The sequence below is a fragment of the Acyrthosiphon pisum genome, chromosome A1 (assembly GCF_005508785.2).
Source record: "Acyrthosiphon pisum isolate AL4f chromosome A1, pea_aphid_22Mar2018_4r6ur, whole genome shotgun sequence".
Classification (NCBI taxonomy): Eukaryota; Metazoa; Arthropoda; class Insecta; order Hemiptera; family Aphididae; genus Acyrthosiphon; species Acyrthosiphon pisum.
The window spans coordinates 44890470-44917203 of record NC_042494.1 but is presented as its reverse complement, the minus strand read 5'-3'; the positions used below and the strand labels follow the sequence as shown (position 1 = coordinate 44917203).

At 28.2% G+C, this 26734-nt stretch overlaps 2 protein-coding genes across 2 annotated transcripts; both read right to left on the bottom strand.

Annotated features, from left to right (window-relative positions):
- Nucleotides 1–16192: 16192 nt before the first annotated feature.
- LOC100168255 (UNC93-like protein MFSD11) lies at nt 16193–19504 on the bottom strand. The gene is made up of 6 exons (XM_008182560.2): nt 19374–19504; nt 19169–19294; nt 18915–19104; nt 18681–18816; nt 18476–18606; nt 16193–16372 (listed from the first exon to the last, which is right to left on the bottom strand). The coding sequence occupies exons 2-6, from the start codon at nt 19233–19235 to the stop codon at nt 16354–16356; spliced, it is 543 nt and encodes a 180-aa protein (XP_008180782.1). The 5' UTR covers nt 19236–19294; nt 19374–19504; the 3' UTR covers nt 16193–16353.
- Nucleotides 19490–24342, bottom strand: LOC103308708 (UNC93-like protein MFSD11). The gene is made up of 5 exons (XM_008182561.3): nt 23896–24342; nt 20487–20621; nt 20029–20198; nt 19749–19925; nt 19490–19632 (listed from the first exon to the last, which is right to left on the bottom strand). The coding sequence occupies exons 2-5, from the start codon at nt 20571–20573 to the stop codon at nt 19599–19601; spliced, it is 468 nt and encodes a 155-aa protein (XP_008180783.1). The 5' UTR covers nt 20574–20621; nt 23896–24342; the 3' UTR covers nt 19490–19598.
- Nucleotides 24343–26734: the final 2392 nt, after the last annotated feature.

Sequence of the window (26734 nt, the reverse complement as noted above, 5' to 3'; positions counted from 1 at the left end):
ATAATATGTAATCACTAAACTAAATATTCATCATATGTTTTGTTATACTGTACACTATATTATATTAATATTGTAAATGGATTTTTTCCGTAAATAAATAAATAAATAAATAAATATCTCCTCCGATTTTTTAACATATTTTTGGATACACGATAAAATGTTTCTGGCCAATTTTTCGTAAGGTTTTCGTTGCCATGACTCATCATGGTTACTTATTAACAAAAACTTATTTGTGATTCATACATTTTCCTTGTAGAAGAATAATATCGAGGAACGGTGCCACGGTTAATTTTTTTTGAATTCTTGCCGCTTGGATTTTGTTATTTAAAAAATATGATACCAGATAGGTACGCACTCCGATAGTCCGATGGCCAACGTCCACTCAACAATAATAGATTTATTTAATTTATTGTTTTTTTTTTTTATCGTTTCGCGATTACTTTAATTATAAAATGTAGTATGCAAAGTGAGTGGTTGTTCCTTAAATATATTTAGCTTCAAAGCCTGTTAAGCAAACCTTTGTATTTTGATATTAAATGTGTGATACTTTATATGTCCTCTATTTTGTTTTGCATTCAGCAGAACCAATTTCATCTGGTAATTATCGAATTAAAGGCATGTATATTATCTGTGTTTGCGTTTTTGACGATATTTTGATTTTTAAGCTAGTTATGAGAAGGTGAAATATTTTGTTTCAAAATTCTCATAACTACCGAGCTTAAAAATTAAAATATCGTAAAAAAAACTAAGAGAAAACACAGATAATGTTCATACCATAGGGGGCGATAGGTCTTGTATTAAAATAGGTTACTAGTTACTACACAATATTTGAACTGTTGAACACAAATTTTCTATGTTCCTTGTACGTTCGACTTGTACAACACAAGCACAACAGGTGTGCATCACAGATTTGAATTAGAATATTTATCACGAACAATGGTAATTTTAATTGCATTAAATTATTTAAATTTATAATAACTATGTATTGAATATAATAATAATAGAAGATTTTAGGGACTTAAATAGCTGATGTAAATTTACATGAATACAATAACCTCTACGTATCTACGTGACTAAATGTTTTATACGTCGAGGTCGCCTACGTGTTATCTCTGTGAAATTTACTCAGAATATTGCGGATTCTCAATATAATTTTTATGACACTTCAATAAAATATAGCAGTTTATCTATGCGCATATAATATTATAATATCAGAGGTCATATTATAGTGACGTGTAATATTGAATCGTCTTTTAGAAGGTGTAAGTTTGTACTGTCACATATTATTATTTTTTTTTTTTGATTAATCGTTAGAAATAACTCGGTGGACAATAAAGTCATTGACAGACTATATACCTAATACAATCAATCAACATTTTAAAATACAAGTCGAATGAAAACATTATATTATATCTAACAAGGACACAAGGTAACATATTATAATTTATATTATTATCTACAGTATAGACGTACAGTGTATAGTCCAACGTTTAGTTTTCACTGTTTTTAACAAGCATTATTAGATATGTTGTAATAATTCACCAATTTAAAATCAAGAATGTTGGGTAAGTGCTTACACGAACGATCAAAATTAAATATTATGTGTTTTATATAAAATATAATTTATATGTGTAACCAGATGGGTATGGTGTGAAAAAAATGGAATACTATTATTTGTTCGAACAAACATCAATAAGACGGAATAAAATTAATGGTCTTTAAAATAAAGTAAATTATAAAGTTCACGAATGGAAGAGCAAGGACTATACATCGAAAGTCGAAACATAATACATTAACAAAACACACTATAATAGTATAATTATTATTTATTGATAAAAATAATAAATTAGTAGGTAGCTTGGAATCTATGCATCAGTTGATAGTCGTTATTCGTTAGCATAATAATATTATAATAAAGTTATATTATAGGTAACAAAGTATACGGCATGATTGACTAAATAAAATAATAGTTACTCCGGCGTAAAATAATGTTAGGTATTATGTTGTAATTTATTATAATATGGTATAATGTATAATAATATATTATATTATAATTTATATTATTTTGTTTCATTGAAATAACAATAGAATCGCCCCTATACATGTATACATGTGCACGCGTGAGTATACGATTTAGAGGGCTCATCCAAATTCCAAATAGGCTTAAACTTGAACACAATGGTTTTTATTTTTTACCCATCAAGACCAAGTACATCTATTATAGTATTGAGTATGTATATAATAGTAGTGGTCTTCAACCTTTTTTGACTCATAACCAATTTTGTTGGTTATAATTTTATTGAAACCTATGGCAGTGAATAAATATGTCAATAAAATATAATAATTGAAAATACTATAACCTAACCTAATAAATAGGACGCTAAATTGAAATCAAATAGAACAAATAAAAAATGTATTTTTTATATTAATTTATATTTCATTTATTTTAATATTTTATACCTAATACTTCAAATTATTATAATTTATGACTTAAAATTGTTTTTTTTTTTAACTTTTGCAAGCAGATAAGTAGAAATATCGTGACCCAACCGTTATAGCCATTATAGCCACACTATATCATGTAATATATAATTATAATATTATATAGGTATCTATATAATATATACTAATTATAATATTATCATGTGTGTTTAATGACTTACCTAGTTGATTAAAATATGGTCACCACGCGACGGTGCAGGGTATTGAGGGTAGTTCGGGTTTTTGACGACCTGCTTTCACAAAAAAGCCCTTTATTATTACAATGAGTACATGGGATAGATAATTTATCGAGTTGAAGTATAAGAAAATTGACCGATATGATGTATTGTGTTTAATTTTCATTACAACTGTTTCTATAGACTATATTTCGTGTATATATTTATTTTATGATATTATAATATGGTATTTCAGCACCAAATGGTTGCAGGTCCCACCAGTGGCGTAGCGAGAAACTTAGTGGTCCCAGGTCCATAAGAGACTTTCTTTAACACAGAAATTAAATTCTAATAATAATATTTATTATTAAATAGTGATTCTAGGAGCTAATAATATAATATATAAGGATTGTAAGAAGACGACGACATAACGACGTACAAATCACCATATTTTCATCAATAGATGCGATGTTTACATGATAGTGGCTGCCTTAAAAATAATATTGTTTAAGTAACTGTGTGGCAATTACTGCGTACAAGCCATGATAATTGATAGTTCAATTTTTTTACTAATAACCACCCGTTTGAATAACTAATGTACCTATAAGATAATAGACGCAACCGCTGTACATTTTTTTTTTGAATTTCAAATCAATTTATTTTCAACAAGAATATAATTTAAATTTTAAAAAAATGTTCAGTATAAGTATTTGTTTTTGCAATGTAATAATAAAGGTTCTGTGCCTCCCACCCCCAACTCGGATATGCCTTGGGGTTTAAATACGCCTGCACCGAATCCCGCATCCATATCATGTCGTGACCACCGCGCACTTTAAAACTACTCTATATTATATTGGAAAATATCGTTGTGACTTATGATAATAATACATTATATAATATAGTGTTTTGGGTTGTTGACAAAATATATTATTGCATATAGTTTTCACGCATTAATCAGCTGGTCGCGCGCGCGCTTGTGTTTTTCGATTAGCAGCTTACGTCATTTATAAACATAATAATATAATATGATACAGGACAGTGGTGTGAACCGCCACGCTGTCATTAGTTATATTACTAGAACAAAACTTTTGGCCCCGTCTCCCGTGGGAGCGGAATAACAGTTGCGTCGTCTTTATTATTATTATTATCATCATCAGACTAGATTATTATTATTACATGGGATCCGGTACAGGCGGCGCGGGAGAGCGGATATTTCGTGTGTGTGTGTGTGTGTGTGTGTGTGTGTGTGTATGATACATATATATGTAATATATATATATTATATACTAATTCGGTGGCGGCATGTACATGCAGACGACAGACATCTGCAACGATTTTGGTTTAAATGAATGAAAAAATTAATAGGAGATTGCATAAGTGTAAAAAAAAAAATCGGGTCAGTCGTCTAGTCGTAAATCTCGTTAGCCTTTGCAATTTTACAACGTGTGACCAAAAGTGTTTAAAATTTGCACAGGAAAAAAAACCTTCATTCGTTTTTTATTCTAATCCACGAGTTAATGGTAAACGTGTACAACCAACGGAATATAATTTTAGTACATTACTTAGTTCAGTTCAAAGAAGCAGATGAAGTCACTCTGTTGTGTAGTTATTTAGTACCTACTGGTTTCCAGTGTATATTTCGTCGCATCGCGTATATTTTGAGCTATACTATAACGATAATTGATAGCAATTTATCGACCGGGTAAAAACGATTTATTCTTACCAAGGACTGTGTATAATACGACACACATCACATAGGTACATTGTTATAGTTGTTGTGATCATTTGCTGTATTTGATAGGTACATTTAATTTTTTTTATTTAGGACTGAAATATAGACCCAACTAGAGCTACATTTTAGGGGTTGATAAAAGTATATATTATATATTTATCTTAATACCACCAAACATAACTTTTTAGTACATATGTATGTATACATATTTCGTTATTTGTCGGATCCATAGTATAAATAGCTAAAAATGAGTCAAATATTTTTTTTTTATTTCACCAAGCATAGAAAATTACAATATAAGTAGGTAATATTGTGGAATGTTTCGAATTTCTACTTAATTTTATATTTGTAGTACCGCCAATATCCCAGTATAAAAATGTCTTAATCAAACGAAATGTCCATTACATTTTCTTTAAATGGAAGCAGTTCTAACCAAATGAAGTAATGCATTACAAAAATGAAAAAAGGAACGTGGTAAGTGGTTACAGACTTACCGAACGCGTTACTTTCGGTGCTTACTATTCAACATTATTAGATCTACATAATACCTATTATCTATGGTTATTTTAATTTATATATATTGTTTAAAAATTTCTCTAGTCTTATGTAGAAATTAAATAATATTAAATATTATTGTCACGATTCATTACTGGTGCAGTAAATATTTTACGAATTTAATATCACCTAACCTAACCTTATAGTCAGTCCTGTAAAGAATACTTTTAAAAAGTACTTGAGTAAATACTCAAATACATTTTTTTAAGTATTTAAGATACTACTCAAATACTTTAATTGTATAGTATTTCAAATACCACTCAAATACTCTGAAAAAGTATTTGGAATACTTTTCAAATACTTCTGGTTTTTAAAGTGGGTTTCTAACTATCGTAATATAAACACATAGGTAGTAGGTTGTCTAATAGTTAGCTAATAGTTTAAAGGGAATATTGTTATTCAATAACTATTTTCAGAAATATGGTTTTCACAAACCTTCAGTCTTCAGGTAACACAGAAATACAGAATACTAAATAAAACTATCAATCTATTATTTTAGTTGACAATAATATTTTTCCAATCAATTATTTCAAATAAAAATAAAATGCTCGATATAAAAAACCAAAGTATTCAATACCAAAAAGTATTTAATACAAAAAAAAGTATTTAAAAAGTTATTCAATACTTAAAAAAGTATTTGAATACTTTTATTCAAATACTTTTACTCAAATACTTTACAGGACTGCTTATAGTATATGCATTATTATAAATAAGATTAACAATAAATATTATGACGTTAAAGGACATAAATGTGTTTAACGTTATCTATTTATCGTAAATTGACCCACGATATCCTTTACAGACTACAACAGTACATAATATAATACTGTATAATAGTTATATTATACGTAGTAATACTGTTTATGAGTTTACGACATCCCACAAGATATTATATTTAAGGATGTGATTCCACGTGTAGAGGATAACGGCAACCCTTTTGTGACCTAATTACAGGGGGTGGCCTACATTACATTTTATATATACTTATTACACAGTGTATATTGGTGTCTATTATCGTAATGATCGTTACGATGGTATTATATAATATAGATAATGTTCATCCTAAACGATTTTCTGAAAAAATAACGGTTCACAACCCACGTACGTAAACAAAATTGAACCTATATATAGTTTCGTATATACCAGCTATAGCTTATATAGTATATACTATATAGGATACATTTTAAATCTTATTGCAAGCCTTTTTGATTTCGTAAATAAAATATAGATTTTTTTTCACTTGACTTTCTACAAAATTAAAAAAATATCTTTCATTTTTACCCTATACGTACTCAATATTTTTACCTATTCCTATACATGTATTGTTATGTATAGTATATGTATACAGCATCCTAATCTTACCGTTATATGAACCATTTCGTTTACGATTATTGTTATTTATTTATTTCCCAAGTCTTAATAGTTAATATACTTTTCTGACAGACTTAAATAAAACACAGACTAATAACAGACTTCTGAAAGTAGGTAAGTTTGTAATCCTGCTAGTATAGGTTTGGGGATCAAAATATGCATATTTAGGTATAAATGTATAATATTATTATTTATTATACTCGCAATCAGTGATCAAAACGATACCTATATAATATTATTCGCACAATATTATAATTGATAATAATATATATATATAAGTGCGTCAAAGTGCCTAACCTATAATATGCACCGGTATACCAATATCGAATGCACAGCAGCCCGCGCACGGCTGTATCACGGTTATATTATTATGTATACCTACATGTCATTATAATAGATAATAATATGTAACTATATTATAGGATAGGTATATACTGGCGTAGTACTTTATAAACTGTAAGATAAACAACTTATATAGGTGTAAATAATAATGATAAGTTTGAAACTATTATTTTCATCTTACGCCTATATGGTATTTATACAGTTATACTGCGGAAACAAAACAAAAACCGGGAAACAATTGCTCGGGTAAGGTGCACACAGATAAAACCGCAATAGCTCAATTATTATTCCGTCGGTCCGTTCCGAATCGTTTGCTCGACTAAAATGCGACACGTAGTATAATCTACGTCTGCGCAGTGGTCCATAGGAACCAGTCGATCATCTTTAATTGAATAAATAGGTCGATCGCAATACAATTTTTCCACACCATTATCGGTCCTTCGCGTTCATAATTTAGACAGAACCGATGTGGTAAGCATTTATATATTATATAAAAAATAAAAAATTATGAAAACAAAATTTAATAATAGAAATTAGTATTCGATCCGCCGCTATAACTGTATGCGCTTCAGTGCCACCAATATATTTTTCCATAGTCGCAGTTATAAGGGTGACTTAACACTAAACCGTGCAATTTCTGACAATAATAACGGTTGGTTGCTAATACCTATAAATGGCAAATACCAATAAATAATTTCGAAATCAATGGTTATTTTTTTAATCCAGTGAAGTGATTCAATTGATTTCGTATTGATGTAAGTGATAATTGTTTTATAATATTTCCTTGAGTAGGATTGTATTCTACTTTCTGTAAGTATATGCAATATATTATATATAGGTACATCCCACCTGGTACTAAGGTATTTACTTGTATGTACATTGTGGAATACCGTTATAAATTACTGCAACATTCACCTAATTAGAGCTTCAAATTTTTTTTCAGAAATCACAGTTTACGTTATCATCATGGTGCTAGAGTGCATTTATTCGATTGCAGTTATAACTCAGAAATCATAAATTATTATAATTTATAATATGCTAGCTGATTCCGCGCACTCCGTAGTTGCTCGTAAAAAATGATAACTCACGAAAAATTGTAATTGTTCAACTCCTTTTGGGTGTAGCTTGCTGCAGGAAGTGCAACTCAGTCACCCTGGTAGGCAATCCGACTACGTTGGACCGTGGGCAACGCCAATGAGCGGCTATAACTGCAACTCTGCAGCTATAGGCAATGTGTGAAATTCTATTTGATGCATAATCTAACCTAACCTAATTTGATCTGCCTGATTAAACAATCACAACCAATATACAAAAAAAAAACTAATTTCTACTAATTATTTCTCCTATAACAATTAGCAATCATTTATGAACAAAAATGTCCATCGTAAATCTCAAAATCAATCCTGGTTGGACCGACTGTAAATATAAATCATCTAGGAAGCCAGACAAACACACACAAAAAATTCATCAAAATCGATCCTGCCGTTTAGGATGCATAAAGGACAGACAGACAGACAGACAATAACATTCATTTTTATATATGGGTATGGTATATGACTAGGGTTTTACAATAAAACCATATTTAAAATATTAAAAACAAATAGGGGTCGATCACTATACAGGCATTTTAAATTTAAAGTGCTGTAGCTCACCACTAACTTGTTTAATAGGATTGGGTACCTCTGAAAATATACGTAATTCATATTATTATGAGTGAGCAGGTATCATATAGCCGCATATTAGATCCTTGTGCAGATCGTTTCGTGACCGTATACACTCCTGTGATTTGCCGCACTGTATTATAAAATATTGTACGTAACTATATGATATGTATAATGAGGTATATGGTATAGGTATAGTGAGGGCTTGAAACCGGTACTGGATACCGTTTTTTTAATACCGGTTAAAACCGTTAAAAACCGAAATCGATACTGAAACCGAAAACAAAATCGAAAAAAATCAATGCCGGTAAGTAATGAAAACCGAAATTGAAATCGGAAAAATAAAAACTGGTATTCAAAGCAAAAAACGAAATCAGAAAAAAATACCGATATCCGAAACCGAAATCGAAATCGGAAAAAATATTTTCGGTTTTAATCCCTGGGTATAGGTACAATATGCACATAAACATAATAATATAATATAGGAAAGTTCTGATATTATTATTACACGAATACGATATAAGTACAATAATATGATTAGTAGTTGTGTTGGGTAACTGTTATGAAAGAAAACCGAAGTAATAGGGATTATAAAGGCATCCGAAAGTCTAAAAAAGCGTATCGTAGATGTAGTAAAAATCTATATTGTTTTAACTCTTAACGATTAGAAAATAAGCATGGATGGCAATGAGGGTCTATATGAGCCCACTGGTGTTTTCAGTAATTTATAGTATAGGTATTTAAATTTTTTAATTATATACTAATATATATTACTACACGTCCAATTATTAACATATCGTACGTTTATTGAGAAAAATGTGCCGCTCACTTGGATCGATGGCATCTTCCCCCAAAAAATACGTCTCTGTTACAGAGACTCAGTATCTATATATTATTGCTTTTTATTATACTAGCCTCGGCGCTGCGCGTAAACATAAAAAAGTGCGTTAATATTTATAATAATATATAGCATAAACCGTTTTGAATGTGTATATTAGAATGAATATATATCATTATATTGTTATAGTATGATATGATGTACGCGGTGCTTAGTGTGTTTTGGCTGGAGAGTTCACATCCCCTTGGTCGTTTAATGACGACAGGGCCCTTGGAAATTGAAGTGTTGTTTGATGGGTCACTTAACGCGTTGATCATAACCGTAATGTATAATGTTAATATTATTATTGACAAACCGTGATTTGTGCGCTCGTACATCACCGCCACAAGTCGTAACAATATGTAAAAGCAATATATAGTAATAATATAATAATATTAATATAGTGCTCGAACCCACTCGCTGCAGTGCAGGCCTGTGGGTACATACATCATGCGCATATTATACGGGTAATGGGTCCCCATGATACGCTCCCTACGTAATAATAATAATAATAATATAATATCAAATATATTAATATCGACTTTATCAACATTTGAGCCAATTAAAGCGCGCTTATTTGGTCGGAAGTGTGCACCGCGCAGCACACGATATACATGTCGCTTTTATGACGCCTCAGTCGTTTTAAAACAATTTTTTATTATTTATTTTGTTTTTTTGTTTCGTTATAATATTATGGTGACGACAGGCCGGCGTGCACGGATTGTAACACACTAACACGGCTTTCCCGGTCTCCCCCTTGCACACGATATATTTATTATGCACAATACTATTATTATATACATATAATACACCGTAATACACAGCTGATATACGTATACGCATACTTATACAGCCCGACGTGTCCCAACCCGAGGTGCGCGGAAAATAAAAAAATATATTTTATATACCGTGGGACTGCGGGCCGACGATTATTTACGATCGATGTGTGTGCAACAAGTGGGAGTGATGTTTTTGTACTTATATTTATTATTGTTGTATGGTGTGTATATATTGTATGTGTACAGTATTGTACATTTGTACGTACGGAAGACGTCTGCGAGAGAGACCGACCCAGCAATTCGAGTGTGGAGTAACGATTATTATATTATTACTATTATATGTACGGAAACGGTTTTTTTTTTTACTTTGACGATTATTATTCATTACCGAAACGTTTTTTGCTTTTATTTTTTTTTTGTTTTCGACGATTATTTTATCACAGAAACGTTTTCTTTTTCAGACGATTATTTTTATTTTACTACCGAAACGTAGGTCTGTCTTGAACTTTAACGTTTGTATATACAGCAGTAATAAAATACATTATATATATGTATATAATTTTTTTTTTATTAGGGTTAAGGCTTCAACTACTAAGGTCATTAGCCTGTGGTACTGTGGGGGAGGGTACTGTAGATTTGTTTACACGTGTGTGTTTGTTTTGGCAGAATTTTTGATTTGGGCACCTGTAGGTAGCTGCCGGTCGGGGGATGGCGGCCTCTCTTTCCAGACAGAACATGTCTGTCCGGAAAGAAGTGCCGCCCGTGACCGAGGTTCGAACCGGTGACGGTGTGCATTGAAACCGACGCCTTAGTCCATCCCCCGAAATTATAATTGTATACCTACCTAACTGCAGTTGTACCTCAATATATTATTATGTATGTGATCACTAAAAAAATTATACGTTTTGCTGATACTCGATTTTGTGAATGCTTTATAATTTATATGATATCTAAATATTATCTTGATGAATATTGTTTAATATTATAATGCTGGGTATGTTAGTAGGTAGGTATATAAAACGTAACATTTAACTTAAATTATTATAAAATATTAATTATTTACCTATATATTATTTATTGTATTTTTTTTTACATATTATTTTAATTTTAGTTACATAATACTATTTGCATGCACATAACTTTTATTGTGCATATATTTGATGAAATTTGAATGCATTTTTGCATGCATATTATATTTTAATGATTTTCTATGCAATAATTTACGAGACCTATAGTAATAATAAATACTTTAAAAATATTAATTGTTGTGTACTGCAGCGTTAACCATACAGATGTGGTTCTTGACTCTTGCTCCATTATACGCGGTTATGGGTGTCTGAAATAGTGAAATTTATTACGGTCCGCAAATTTTATACAGACTACTGGGCTGCAAGGGTACTGCTGCGTCAAATGACACTTCTCTTGAGCCTACTTGTGAGTACGTCGTTCGTGTAACGACATTGTAATAATAGTTACCTACTCCATTTGAACCCGAACAATCGTAGGGGCCATGAAAATAAACCGTTTCAAATATTTAAATAGGTATTTCGACAAAACTACTATTATATTTTATATCAATAAAAAATATTTGAATTATAAATCTTAGAAAAAAAACAACTAATTTTTCGTTTGTAATTCAGTTGAATAAGCTCACCCTGGGCAATTTGAAATGAACTGGGATGCTCTCATGAGTCATGCTATATAATTATTATTTATATGTTTTGCCAGGTTGTAGTACGCACTCGAACTATATACCTTTTACAAAATAATATAAAAAGAAAATTTTAAAATCAACGTCAAAGTTATGTAAGTGTCTCATGTGTGTGAAAGTTATGTTATAAATTTATAATTTAAGCACAGGTGACAGACCTCACACTGTTAGACAAACAATGTACATTAATGTTGAATGTAAAATATCGGGAGCAATTTTTGTTGACTGAGTTACTTACTTAGTCTATGACTAAATTACTAAACATAATATATAATACAGAGGTTCCCAAACTTTTTATTGTACGACCCATTTTGAGAATTTTTAAAATTTGGCGACCCACAATACATTGAATGACTTTTTTTTTTTAGTTATTTAGGTATTTAGGTACATACCTACCAACACTAATTTGTTTCAGATAAATCGCTATCTTTTCAATAGGTATAACTATATATATAAATATGTATTATTTCAACTGGCGACCCACCAAAAATATAATCGCGACCCACTTTTGAGTCGCGACCCACAGTTTGGGAACCTCTGATATAATATATAACTACGTGCATACATCGGTCACTCAGTCACTAAATCACGTCCTTTATATCACTGACCGGTGATCGAGACGCATAATGTTACTAATTTAGGCAGGGCCTGTCTCTATATACAACTCATAAGGTATATTATGATAAATTTATAATAAGCGTTGCACGTAATATCCCTTATGGATATTTACCATGTACACACCTCGTACACACGTACTCTCCGTGTTGCCTATATTTACTCCTTAAAAATAGACTGTAATTCTCTAAACAAAAATTCAAATAGGTATACTAATAAGTAATAACTAATTAATAATCATTGGCGTCGAACTAAAATTCTTTGAGTAGAAAACACCTACTTGACAATTTTTTTTTTTTTTTTTTTTTTTTTTTTAGTTTCACAATTGTTAATTTGAAATTTTAATTGTCAATTTTGTTAATTCAGAATTTCGACTAAACTATACTTATTGCACGAAGGCCAACATATTTTTTTGTTCAAAAACATGTCTTACGGTAAAAACTTTCATGTCTGAATGTCTCGGAGAGTGATCAGATTTTATAATTTGTAGGTTATATAACTACACATTTAAACCATATAGTACTTAATAATATAGTATAAGAATCCAGACAATTTTATTTTTACTTAACTTTTATTTTTTAAACTATAGTATCTATATATGGCTAATGATTAAGAATATGTTTACGTTTTATTTTATTTCTGTCTTATACTCGTATCTGATAATTTATAATAACAATAACAATAACAAAACATGTGTGCGTGGAGATCAAGTCTAGTTCAACACTTTAAAATTCATGTTAGTATTTAGCTTCATTGTTTCTAACGCATGAGACCATAGTGTTTACGTACTGGCTAAATACTAGGAAATTTATAATATCGAAGGACATATTTGATGGCACACCTCTTTTAAATAAATTGTTCGACCATATTTGGTAGAAGAAATTAATAAATTAATTTGCTAACATTAGGCTGTTTCTTAGCCGTTTTATACAGTAGTTGAAAAAATAATCAATGATTTTTTGTATGATTTTGAGAAGAAGAACAATGAACAGTTAGTGCATCTGGTTCGACACCTTCTTTCGTTCTCCCGCTGTTCCTAGATGATGCTGTAGACAGTGCACTAAATGCAGCCTGACACCGTTTTAGAAACAAATTGAACTTAAGCGCTTGCCCTTTTCATAACAGGTTGACTACAACTGCAGTACTGCTACAGCGGTGGATCTACCACTGTTGTTTCGGAACCTTAGAAAGTGACCGTTGAATATGGCCAAAAACACTCGTTGAACGGAAACTGAAAAAGAGAATGCCAGCAACAGCACAACCACGTTCAGAAAATAATATAATTAAATTTATGAAAAAGCATTTTAAAATATTGAAAGACTGGAATGTTTTTTATCTAATAAAATTAAATCATTATTTTCAGGAAATTGAGATTTAAAAAAAAAAGTAAATTTATATTAAATTAATCATGAGTGATGACTTTGTATTGTAGTTTGTGTATTATTATAACCATGCATAAAAGCTATAATAATATACTCACATGGTTAATAAAATTATGGTTATGCGTGTTGTGTATGTACTATACAGTTTAAATTCCCACTTTGGCTGTATTAATTATTAAAATTGAGTCATCTATAGCATGGTACCTAATCTATACGGCTATACAGAAGAAAAATATTATGCAAATTGCAAAACGATGTTTACACGGATATCACGTATACAAACGTGTATATTTGAAATAGTTTCACTAAACTTTGAGTTGCACAAATTCGTTTGACAAAAAAAATAGAGGTATCCAAAGCGAATGTATTTACAATATACATATATTATAGGTAACTACTAACTATATATGATATTGTATATATACGCATATGAACCGTTATTGTTATAATGTTATGACTTCGCCTGAAATTAATTCTGCATGGAAAGCAAAATCGCTTAAAATATCTCTGCAAAGTATAAATTATTATTAAACTTAAGTCCATATTAAACATTTAACGAATAATAGGAGAATAGAGGTGAAAAACATTTTGATAGACAAAAAATTACAATTAAAAAATGGATGACTAAATTGCTCGACAATAGGTGCATTTTATCGATGGCAAATTAAAAATAAAAACAAACCCAAATATCGTCAACTGATAAGTTGTACAGGATGATTTTGTTAGCATGCTCACCCTATTTGTATTCTTAAATTATACATATAGGTATTCAAATTATTGATTTTTTGAATTTTTAAATACACATCCGGAGACCATATTTTCGTATACTTGAGATTTATTGTACCACTTAAGGATAACCCTGTGACAACACAAACTTCTGTTTTTTAAATAGGAACCTCCTTTTTCACTTTTAATTTTTCAACTGATATTTTTTTGTTGAGAATTTTGTTGTATCTAAATCAAAATTCGAACGAGTAGTTACTAGTTTTTGAGTTACATAACTTTGCATATATAAAGGACAATATGTCTATGGTACCTAATGGATGGTAGATTTTGAGGCTTTGATAATTTGAACATTTTAATGATTACTATTTATCTCTCAATATAAATAATTTGTAAAGATGATCTAAGTATAATGAATACTACATCTAATATTACACATAGCTTATATTTTTATAAAATCATATTTAAGGATTTACTATCATCCTTAGTACAAACATTTTAATATCTCAGAAACTACTTTTAGAATTTTAATTTAGATACATAAAATGTTTCAAAAAAATTACCCGGTAAATAATTTACAGTAAAATGAGGGGATGTTCTCATTTTAAAAATAGATGTTTGTATCGCCACCGGACACTCTTCAAGTGACAAGTAGTATGTCTTTGTCAAAAAGTATCAGGAATTTTAAAATATGGTTTTTAGCTAGGTACCTATAATTAAAAATTCTAAAAATCAGAATTTGAATAAATTAAGATTAAGGGGGGATAATAGGGGTTAGCATGTTTAAAAATCACCCTGTATATCACAATGTCTCAATAGTAGTAATAACTAATATATTATGATACCTACCCATGTAAAAAAGTTTTTGCTTTTTGGTTTACCTATAGACTGCGAGGTAGGTAAGTTAAACTGAATACTGACTGTTTCAGCTTTTAACATTTTATCGAAAATTTAGATTTTTACTATTAAGTATATTTTCTTCCTATTTAGAAATGAAAAAAAACTGAATTCTTAAACTTAAGTTTAAGTCACTATATATTATATACAAGTACTGCAGGTTTCGTCGACATTGATATTATATTATAATGACATAATGTGGTAATTATTATATTGTTTACGAAAAGGTAATCATACATATTTTGAAATATATAAATTGTACTATACAAGAATTTAATATATTTATAATATGCATTAAGTTATAATTTGTTCATATTTCCAACAATTGAATGCAATCTTTAAGCATTTAAAATCGTTTCGCTCTTTATAAGACAACCTACTACTTTTAATGTAAAGAAATAAAAAAACATTAATTGCAATTTTATTCAAGACCTTTGATTTAATATACCTATATATATTAATAGTTATACATTATTAACTTATAAATAAAAACATCCAATTTTAAATTTATCATAAAATGTATAAAACTATTTTGATCCTTACATTAACCTAATATTTAATTTATTTATTAATGACTAGCCAACATAGTTACTTTTAATAAAAATTAAAGGCTTATGATTTCGAGAAATTCATTTACGACTAGTTATTTACAGTACATATACTACATACAAACACGATATAGGTAAGTACTATTGTTAGTAAAATTCAAAATTTAAATCTATGTCTAAATGATAATTTAACTGTCATATAACATTGAAATTTGAAGTATCTATGTATAATATATTGTTCTATAATAGGTATAACATATTATTTTATCAACATATTTTATTTTATTAATATAATAGATTATACTCAATTATAGGTAGTAATTCTATGAAATATTACCTGAATCTTTGGTATGACAAATGTGAGATTTTTATTTTTATTAGGTACATGCTAAGTATAGATTATATATAAGTCATATATTACTTTACAAATCATGAAAGGAATAATACACGAATAACTTGACGTACAATGGGTCAAATGATTTCACTTGACAAAAATTTAACTCTTATAATTCTTCATAATACCTAAAAAATATAAACAAACATTGAATTGTAAATAAGTAGAACAAACAAATACATTTCTGTAGATAAATATTTTTAATTTATATAAAATAATATAATGTATAATTGGAATTTTAAATGTTAAATAAAATAGCGAGTACTTAAAATGTTGTTATTGATACTAAACCTATATATATTTTATCTAATACAAACCATGATAAATGTATAATAATTGTAGCTGATTTAAGTCTATACAATTTAGGCTGAACATATTTATTTATAAAAAAAACTGGACAAACAATTTTGGCTAAACTCTAAATAACCCTCCAAAATGTTTAGCAATTTTTGTATTTTTAATGATATTTTTGAGATAATGTTTGCTTGTTATGTGTGGTGAATATCAACCTTGTTATGAGGGTTTATAATAATACACTGTGAAATATGCCAATCAAGGATAATATGTCTTATGTTTATCGCTGACAACTGTACATTTATACTTGTTACACACAAACTGTTGTTTATAAGTTATAGCTATTAATTTTTGGTTTCAATAATAACCCAATACAAAACAGCAAAAATATAATTTTATTCCATGTACTGGTTTTTTTTTTACACACATAATATCATCAATGAGTATAATATTATGAAAATATCGAGATTAAAACATGACTATCTACTAAAAACTGGACAAAAATCGTGTAAAGATAAACGGGACAAGGGGACACGATGTTCAAAAAAGGGAAAGTCCAGTTTTGAATGGAGTCATAGTAAACTCACCCTAGTCTGAATTAGTAATAGCTAATAATTAATAACATAGTATAAGAAATAAGAAGTATGATCAACTCGAATCGTGTTTTCGTCCTAGTTCACGCATGTGAATCGCCTTGTGTTTTTGTGCATACTGCATTGCAAAAGATTAAATGTATAGGTACTCGTGACGTCACCTTGGGTTTATTGTTGGTTGCCTATATAAATTATACATTGCCCCTTAAAAAAATATGCGCAGTCTTATCATTGAGCATACTTCTTATTCCTTTACTATGAGTAATAACTAATGAGTGTATACTGTATACCTAGTGTATAGAATTACAGAGAAAGCTAATAAAAAAAAGATAACACATTTATAACACTCTATTTCCACATAATTTTACTTTAAATTATTATAAATTATAGTTAAATAACAGATTTGTATGCAACACGAGATTTATATTAATAGGACATTTTAAGATAAATATTAGCTTAAACAATAAATAAACTCGTGGTTATCAGTTTCCGTTTTAAAATAAATTATCAATAATTTTTAATAGATAAATTATTGAGAATATCTACTAAAAGTAATCACCAACAATTATTTGAGGTTAATGACGATTATCTTTAGAGATATTGATTAGTAGCATAGCTATCAAATAAAATTGCCGAACACGTACCTAATTGATATATTAATTTTTTTAAAACTGTTTACATAAAATAAATTTTGATTAAATCAATATTTATTAATATTGACCTACCTATCAAATATTGTCTAGCTACACCTCTGGTCCATATATTTGCAATGTTTGATATTCAAAAACGATAACAATTTACGAGTTAAGGCAGTCCAGCTATTAAAAAGTCTTCTAATAATCTAACCTCAATGACCTATTATAAATTTTGTTATCTCCGTCTCTCATTTGCATTTTGCAAGACATAGCAAAAACTTTTCTATGACCTTTACTATACGGGTTCTAGGTCATTGATCAACAAGGTAATTGACTTAATTAACTAATTGAAATATGAAACTATTATCTGTGATCTAGTGGTTAAGTTTTTCATGATCCATACATTTAAAAAATATTAAATACAAAAATACCATCTAAATTTTAAAATATGTTAAATATGCAGTACCTACAGTAACAATAACATAATAATACAGTTAACTCAGTGCCTACACAGATAATATTTTATTATTTATAATTGGTAATAAATCAATCAAATCGATCAAAAGTCCAATGTGCTGATTCAACAAAAGTTCAATTTGTAATGCAAATGACAAAATATCGGATGATTAATTCTATGTAAGGTGTTACCTCATAAGTTATAAGTACCATAATAACTATACATATAAAATGATCTAAAAACTAATCTTACCGTTTATCAGTAGATTCATCCACTTTGAAGAAAGACAATGTAGCCATAGTTAATGAGGCCATCAATAATATTAGTTGGACATATATTCCAAAATAATTGCTGTAGTAAAAACTTACAGCAGCTGCTATTGACTAAAATACAATAAAACATTACAGATATTATTTATAAATATTACAAGTAATATTATTAAATACAAAACAAATACCTGCATGAAATTGAACAAAGCCATGGGTGGAGCACTATTTTCAGAATATCTTAGTCCAATTAAATTGTAAAGTTGGGTATTGAAGCAACTGTCGCCAAAACCCAAAAGAAAACTGCAGAAAATTGCTAGGTGCTGACTAAAATTGTATGTAACTATATAAGTATTTACTATGACTCTACGTATACATATTATTTCATGGTAATAATGTATGTTAAAAAGAGGTTTATACATTACTTGGGATCAATAAATGATTTGGCAGTTGTATCACCAAATGGTGAGTCGTTCGGTAAATTTATAAATATTAAACCGTATGCAACGATATTTACGATAAAACCTAATACAATTACTGCTGAATGACTTAATCCTTTCGAGTTAGTGTTGTTGTCAAAAGTCTTTTGACCCAAAATACTGAATATCAAACCTCCTACAAAAACTTGAATGTATTTTGATTTTTCAAAGTAATAGCTTAATGTTATAACTAATATAACCTAAGATTTCACCAACGCCAATCAATATTCCAGATAATCCCACAAGCTGTTTACTATTGGAACCCATTCTTTTAGTAAATCCAATACTCGAACTATAGACACTAGCATAGAATGACAAATGTAAACCTGTACAAAAATCCCAGAAAAAATAACATAATATTATCAATTATGTATATTGTATATATGAAATAATGTTTATACTGACCAGTAAAAAAAAAAAGTTATATTTAATAAACGCATTTCTTTGGTTAAAAAAAGCGACATTATGTTTTTAATTTCCTGAATAGAACTTATTGTTTCTACTCGTTCATTCACAGTTCCATCTGAGCTCACGGGAGATCGTAAAATTAAGAATAATAATGTACCAAATACACTTGAAGTTATGAGCACAATGTAGATAAACTTTCTGGTTGGTTCATCAAAATCGTTTTTATTGGTAAGTGCCAAAGACACAAATGTATTTCCTAAAACCATACTTAAACATAAACAAAAATTATATATAATATAGTATATAAATTATGAAATGGTATATAAGTATTTGATATAGAAAATATATAAAGACGTGTACTAAAACTAAAACCTCATATTCGATAGCGCCCAAAATATTCCCGTGTTTCTAGACATTGTAGATGAATCAGAGTTCAGTGTTATGTATGTTCCTTGTCCTGTCCAGAGAATTGCAGCACCAAAACCTTGTACAGCAGACATAAGATACAGTAAAAATGAAGACAGCCAGAGAAATGATACTAAAAACACACTAAGCCCAATGGTGACATTCAGTACAATTATACGCAAGTATTTAAAATACAACGCAAGTGTATATTTTAAATTATAATAATATTATGAAAACAAGTACAAACGTGTAACAAATTGCTCCTATAATCATAGCTATCTTACATCCCATGTAATTGACAATTGATGGAGAAATCCAATTAGCCATTGCAAATACAAAATAGCTAATTGACAAACTAGTATAACCATCGCCGGTAAATGAAGGATACTCATTTTGCACACTTTTCAGTAAAGTTTCCTAAAAAAAATATAGCCGATATAAATTAATATAAAACAATATTCAATTAAGTAGGTAATAATTTTTTTTTTATTTGATCACTGGATAATAAAATTGTTATTAATTATTATCTATTATTATAAACATAATATTGATTTTGCAGGCTAAGCACATATTTTTACATGTCTTGCAGGCTTTTGCACTAATGTTAATGGACCGCCATGGAACATTGAATATTATGTTAACTGTAAAAACTATTGCTCATAATATAATATTACCAACCACAAAAAATGCTTATAAAATATTTACTTCGATATTTCCTATTGTTTGATATGCAGCGAATAGAAACAGGAATGATAAGCCTAACAGGCTGATGTTGTATAGCCTCTTATCCATTTTGATTTATATAATTTTGAACTACCGACTTGATATTTTCAGTATTTTCTGTAAATATAATATTAATTAGTAGGTACCTAAATTATATATTCAATATATTTCAACATTGTAAAAACTATTTCTAGAAATAATGGTAATTGAATTATAAATAGTAATAACTTAGTAGTTAGTGTTACATCAATAAATTATTGTAATTAAATTAAATACAAACCAACAATATTTAACATTTTTAGTATAATACCCATATATACAATATACATATTATATTATATATATTTTTTTTATAAAATAAGACCGCCAACTTGGCTGAAAATAATTTTTTTCTAGTAATAATAATATGAATTATGACATTAATGATGGTTTAAAATTTGTTTACATCTTAATATATTTTTTTTTACAATGAATTATCTACAGTAATTTCTTTTGTGAATTGTAGTACTTGTTTGCTGGCTGTCTGGCGATAATATTCTTAGGAGTTATTATTAATAACTCAATAATTGTTACCTATACAATCACATAATATTATGTAGTGTATAATCTCATATGTAGTGCAATACCTATACTTGTTATCTATATAATGATGCACTCCAACCGTAATAATTAATTAGGTAGTAAATAATTCTTGCGAGGACAATTAACATTTTTGTGACCTAACTGTAGTTTATATTTTAACTAAATCAATCTGTGTAAACAAAATACTTCGAATGATAAAAAAACAGACTGCAAATGATCATAGATTATGTGTCCATAATATGAGTTAATCTACATAATATTCGGTTTATTGTGTTAAGTAGATATACACGCATCTCAAGCAAATTAGTATTACGTATCTAACTATACCAAATAGGTACCTATTAGTAAAGTATAAACAGTTTTTCTTTCTGATTAATGGTGGTGCTGATTTTACGTAACACGTCAGATAATAAAGTTCTAATTTATTTCATAGGACATTTTTTTGTGGTTTGACCAGATTTATATTTTATAGTTTTGTAATTAACGTAGTAATAGTTCTTGTACGGTTTATATCGTCAGGTAATTCTTAACTTAATTTATAAATAAATTTAGTTTTTCGATTAATCATTAAAAATTACACAATATATTGGTTTACCTTAGGTTCGAGAATTGTAATCGATATCGTGTATACAATATTCACTATAATAGAATATTGTTATTAATAATAGGTACATAGATACTATTAGAGTATACTATAGGTACCCGCTGCAATGTTGAAACTTATAAAAAAATAATAAAAACGATTTCAAACCAAATGGATGATAAAAATCAAAGCATAGGTACATAATCTCGTTAACCAATTTTGAATAATTGTAGGCACTTGTATCCACCATACACACAATTATAATATTATATAACATGGGCATAAGCACAAAGTTCCAAGTTTTATATAAATTTACGACCGGCGCAAGTGGACCGGACGACCACTTCAAAACAACCATCAGGAATCACTGAAAGTATGAAACTGAACAGTGAACCGTTAAAAACTATGTAAGGCATAGATTGTAGTAGGGAACACCTGACGTCGAATGCGAAAATCACCCACTGGTTATCTTCAATATTATAATATAAATACAATAAAAATAAATATTTTATTCAACTTTATTTTTTTAATAACAAACAGTGATAAGAAGAAACACGGGTTCCCAATTTTTAATAGGTTTTAGATTTGATAAAAATGTGTCAAATTGTACTAAGGTAGTATAGGTACAAAAAAAAAAGAAGCGGGCATGTTATGAAGTATAACCGCTCTGAGTGCTGTACAGTAGGTGTCAAGTGTACCTTGGTGTATAAAAAATAATAATAAATAATAATGGATATGTTAAATTTGAAATCAGTGAAAATCATTGCATACAAATAACGCTTCTGAGATGTTGAATTACTTTGGTGATATAAGAATATAACTTACCTATTATATTATTATTATTATAATTATTATTTACTTTCAATTATTATGATATTATACTTACTAAAAAAAAAATGAAATTACTCAACACATTTTTTTTAGAAGCATTTGAAGTTTTTTTATATTGTATTATTAATGGTAAAATAAAATACTTTTATAGTAATATAATATTATCATATATACTTAATATACTTGGTAATATAGGTCGACAGACATCTACTGAAATATTATGTTGAAATATATCGATGATATAGCGTCTATAGCATAATTATTATTAATTATCGGTATAACTAAGATAATTCATAAGCCTTGCCACAATATAACCATTCACCAAAAACGATACAATGGAAATTGATCACAACTTAAAAGTTTCAATAATATAATAATCAGTTGCTAACTCTCTGTTCGTGTGTTTTTTGAAACACAACCTTTTATTTTTCTGTTTTACGGGCTTTTGATAATATTTTCAACGTGAATTTTTATATAAAAACATTAATTATATAATATAAACACAGGTTTTATATAAAGGTCAAGAAATACTATACTTTTAGCCCAAGTAGGAAAGCTTTTAGAAATAAAAATGACAAAACTATTTTGGTACAGCCCAAGGAAAGTCAATACATGCGTTATTATAGTGACCCACTTGACACCTACTGTATACATGGTGACAACAGATAAAACACATACACGCATATCAGTAAAAAGCCAATAGGTAGACAAGGATTTTAGATTGTAGTATACATTTTAGATTATAGATAATAATCTAAAAACCTTGATAGGCAGGTACATTCATCGATCCTATCAGAATTTAAAATATGATTTTTAAATCCGTCGTCGGTATATTTGCTGTATATAGTTTGAAAGGTGTTGAGAATTGATCATATTATATAATTAATATTATTATAATCATTTGTGTATTAATATATTTTAACATTGTGGGTGTTTTAGATTAAATTAATTATGCATTTTCATAGGTACACCTACTCGATAAAAAAAAATGTAATTTAGTACAACTTTACTCAGATACTTATATTATATTAAGAATAGTTGGTATACGTATACAGGGTGTAACAGTAAATACAGGGTATAATGGTAAATTTTAAATATTATACAGGTGGACGGTAGTATACGGCGAATTTTAAATAAATACTAAAATATATCAGCTAATAATGAGTATAGAATAATTAAGTTATGTAATTTTTCGTCTAGACTTAAGCTAGGTCAACTACAAAATGTACCTAAACTGAAATATAAATCAATATTTTGTAATTTTAATTTTAACGTAGGTATTACTAATTGTAATAATTATACATATTTAATTTGGTTATATAAATAATATCATTAATATAATGTAGTAAGATAAATATAATAATATATTGGAATAATGTATGCAGTTTTACCTACCTTTGGTCGGTACAACTCCACCAAACTATACCAATTAGTGAATTACACACACAATTGACATTTTAAACACCTGCAGATGTTATATTATTATAGTCGTTAGAAAATTAAACTTTGAATGATACTGGTTTATTGCATTCGAGTCATCATCAAATGCAATAAATAAATTATAGTTAATAATAAATAGTAACTATATACAACCGTACAGCGTACATATTATATCGTTAAACAGATTACTCAAATTAATAATTATTATTTCTTATAAAATTAAAAAAGTCAAATTTAATGATGTTTTTCGAATGATAATTTGTAATCAACTAACCAAAATTTTAAACTGTCTATACTATGGGAATATCGTTATGTAGGTCAGCAACGCGCACCAACGCAGAATAATAGTAATACATAATAATAATAATACGAGAAAGGATAATCATCATGTATAATTGTATAAATAACCGGTTAGTCGATGTAGATGTCGCCACTCTACGGAATACCACTTCTATTCAACTACAACACTATATGAACAGCTATAATAATACAAGATATAGCAAGGTTCATAGGTAATTATTCTAACGTATATCTATCGTATTCAAAGGAGGAGTGGGGTTCGGACGGGGAGGGGGTGGTGGTTTAAAAATTTGAAAAAAAATTGAACATGTTTATCTTTTAAAATTTTTGGTTTCAGTATGAACTAGGTACTTACTGTCTGGACATTTTAATTTTTATCTTTATTTCAAAAACATTAATAATAGCCAATAGATATCCATTAAAGAATATTTTTTTAAAAATCTATTGCATGGTTTATAAATATTACACATACTAACATACTATAATATTAATACTTATAAAATATAAATAATTAGGTATCTAAATTTAATACATTTAACCAATTCGAAATGAAGATTAATAATTCAATTATCTATAGTATTAATTTATTAACAATACTGATTTAGTGGTACAAGTAAATCACTAAATAGCAAATAAAAATAAAATTATTTAATTTCAGTATTAGTTTATCGATTATCGAATTGAATAAGCTTTACCAGTTAAAGAAATTGCAATGTGACCAAAAAAATAATGATTTGCTACACATAGATCTTAATTATTAAGTATAGGTATAAAATAAACAACAAATCACTTATGAAAAATGAAGACATTTGGTCAATATATTTTTTTATTAATTTAGAATGGATTCTATTTTACTAACATATCCAGAGTAATAAATCGCTTTGTTTCGTATTCGAGTAATATTATCCTAAGTTATTATAACCTACGTCCTACAATATAGCCCTCTAGATATTTTATTTAAATTGTTATTATAAATTATAATGTAGGTATAGCTCCATTCAAAACTTAAGACAGCTTACAAGTTAATGTTAAATATATTTTTTTATTTATATATTATTTTAGTTGGAACTATCGAGAGTCGAGATTGATAAAATATGAACAATTAAGTATAATATTATTAACTTATATACCTATTTATTAACCATTAACTTCTATTTTATAATTTATATATCAGGCATTAGCTATAATTATATATAATTATACCTATAGGTAGGTTAGTTATTAATTGTTATAAATATAAAATTGAATTTATTTTTTTATTTATAATACTTATTTTGAATTGATTTATTATTATTATTAAAATTTTTGTATCGGTAAAAAAATAAGAATATTTTACTAAAGAAAAAATTCCAAAGGAGGCAACCATACTATCTTAAATCGTGCTATAATCTAGCGTAGACTAGGGATAAAGAAAATTGAGATGGGCAATCCACCGGTCATAGATAGTGGTAGAGAGCCTTGATATTAAAGAGAGTGGCCAACTGGTGTGATAGCAGCCATTAATCGTCCAAACGTTTCCCGCCTTTTTTTTAAATTTAAACACTTCAGCTAGGAGCATTATACACACATTTTTTTAGCACATAACCTTATTATAGTTAGTGTTGTCAAGTATTTGGGTATTTTGTTCAAATACTTTTACAAGTATTGAAATTACATATTTCAAATACTATTTATCAAAAAGTATTCAAGTGCATTTTAAAAACTATTTTATTCTATTGAACACTTTCCAATAAAATACTTTTTTCCAATTAAAATCAGTATCAAATAAAATCAATAAGCCAATTAAAATTATTTGGAATATATTGTTAAATTAAAGTTTATTAATAATTATGATAAAATAATGTTTTTTGATAAACATTAATTTGACATAATTGATGTAAGTATATATGTTTATAATTTGATAATGTGTTCACCGATATAATGTGTTAATGTGTTGTTCTTCATCCCTATTATGAATTATATAGGTTTTCATAACATTGGTTATAGGTAGGATAATAATTTTAAAATGCAAAAATTAAGTGTTAGCCCATCTCCACAAACAGTATTAGGTGGTAGGTACTCACTTTTCAGTTTTCAATGATATATAATAGGTATTATACTTGTCACAGAAATTATATTTCAAAAAAGTTGAGAATAATTTTAATATTAACTAAAAAAAACGTAATAAATTATTTAAATTAATTAATATTGAACAATTTTAACAAATTAACTATTGCATTAAATATAAAATATAAATATTTGGACGATTAATGGCGTCTATAATCAATGATAACAGCCAGCCAATAGAAAACATTCACCGAAGTGAAGTTGGCCATTCTCTTTAAGGGGATTTGGTGGCGGTGATTTCCTGTCTTTGTCTAACACATGCGCAACATAAGAATTTAGACGTGTTTTTTGTCCAACGTACCGATTGATATAGTGAAGCGATAAAAATTCTGAAAACAGATTTGAATTTGTCGTCAAGTCTACTTGAGATCGGTCGGTCTACATTTTT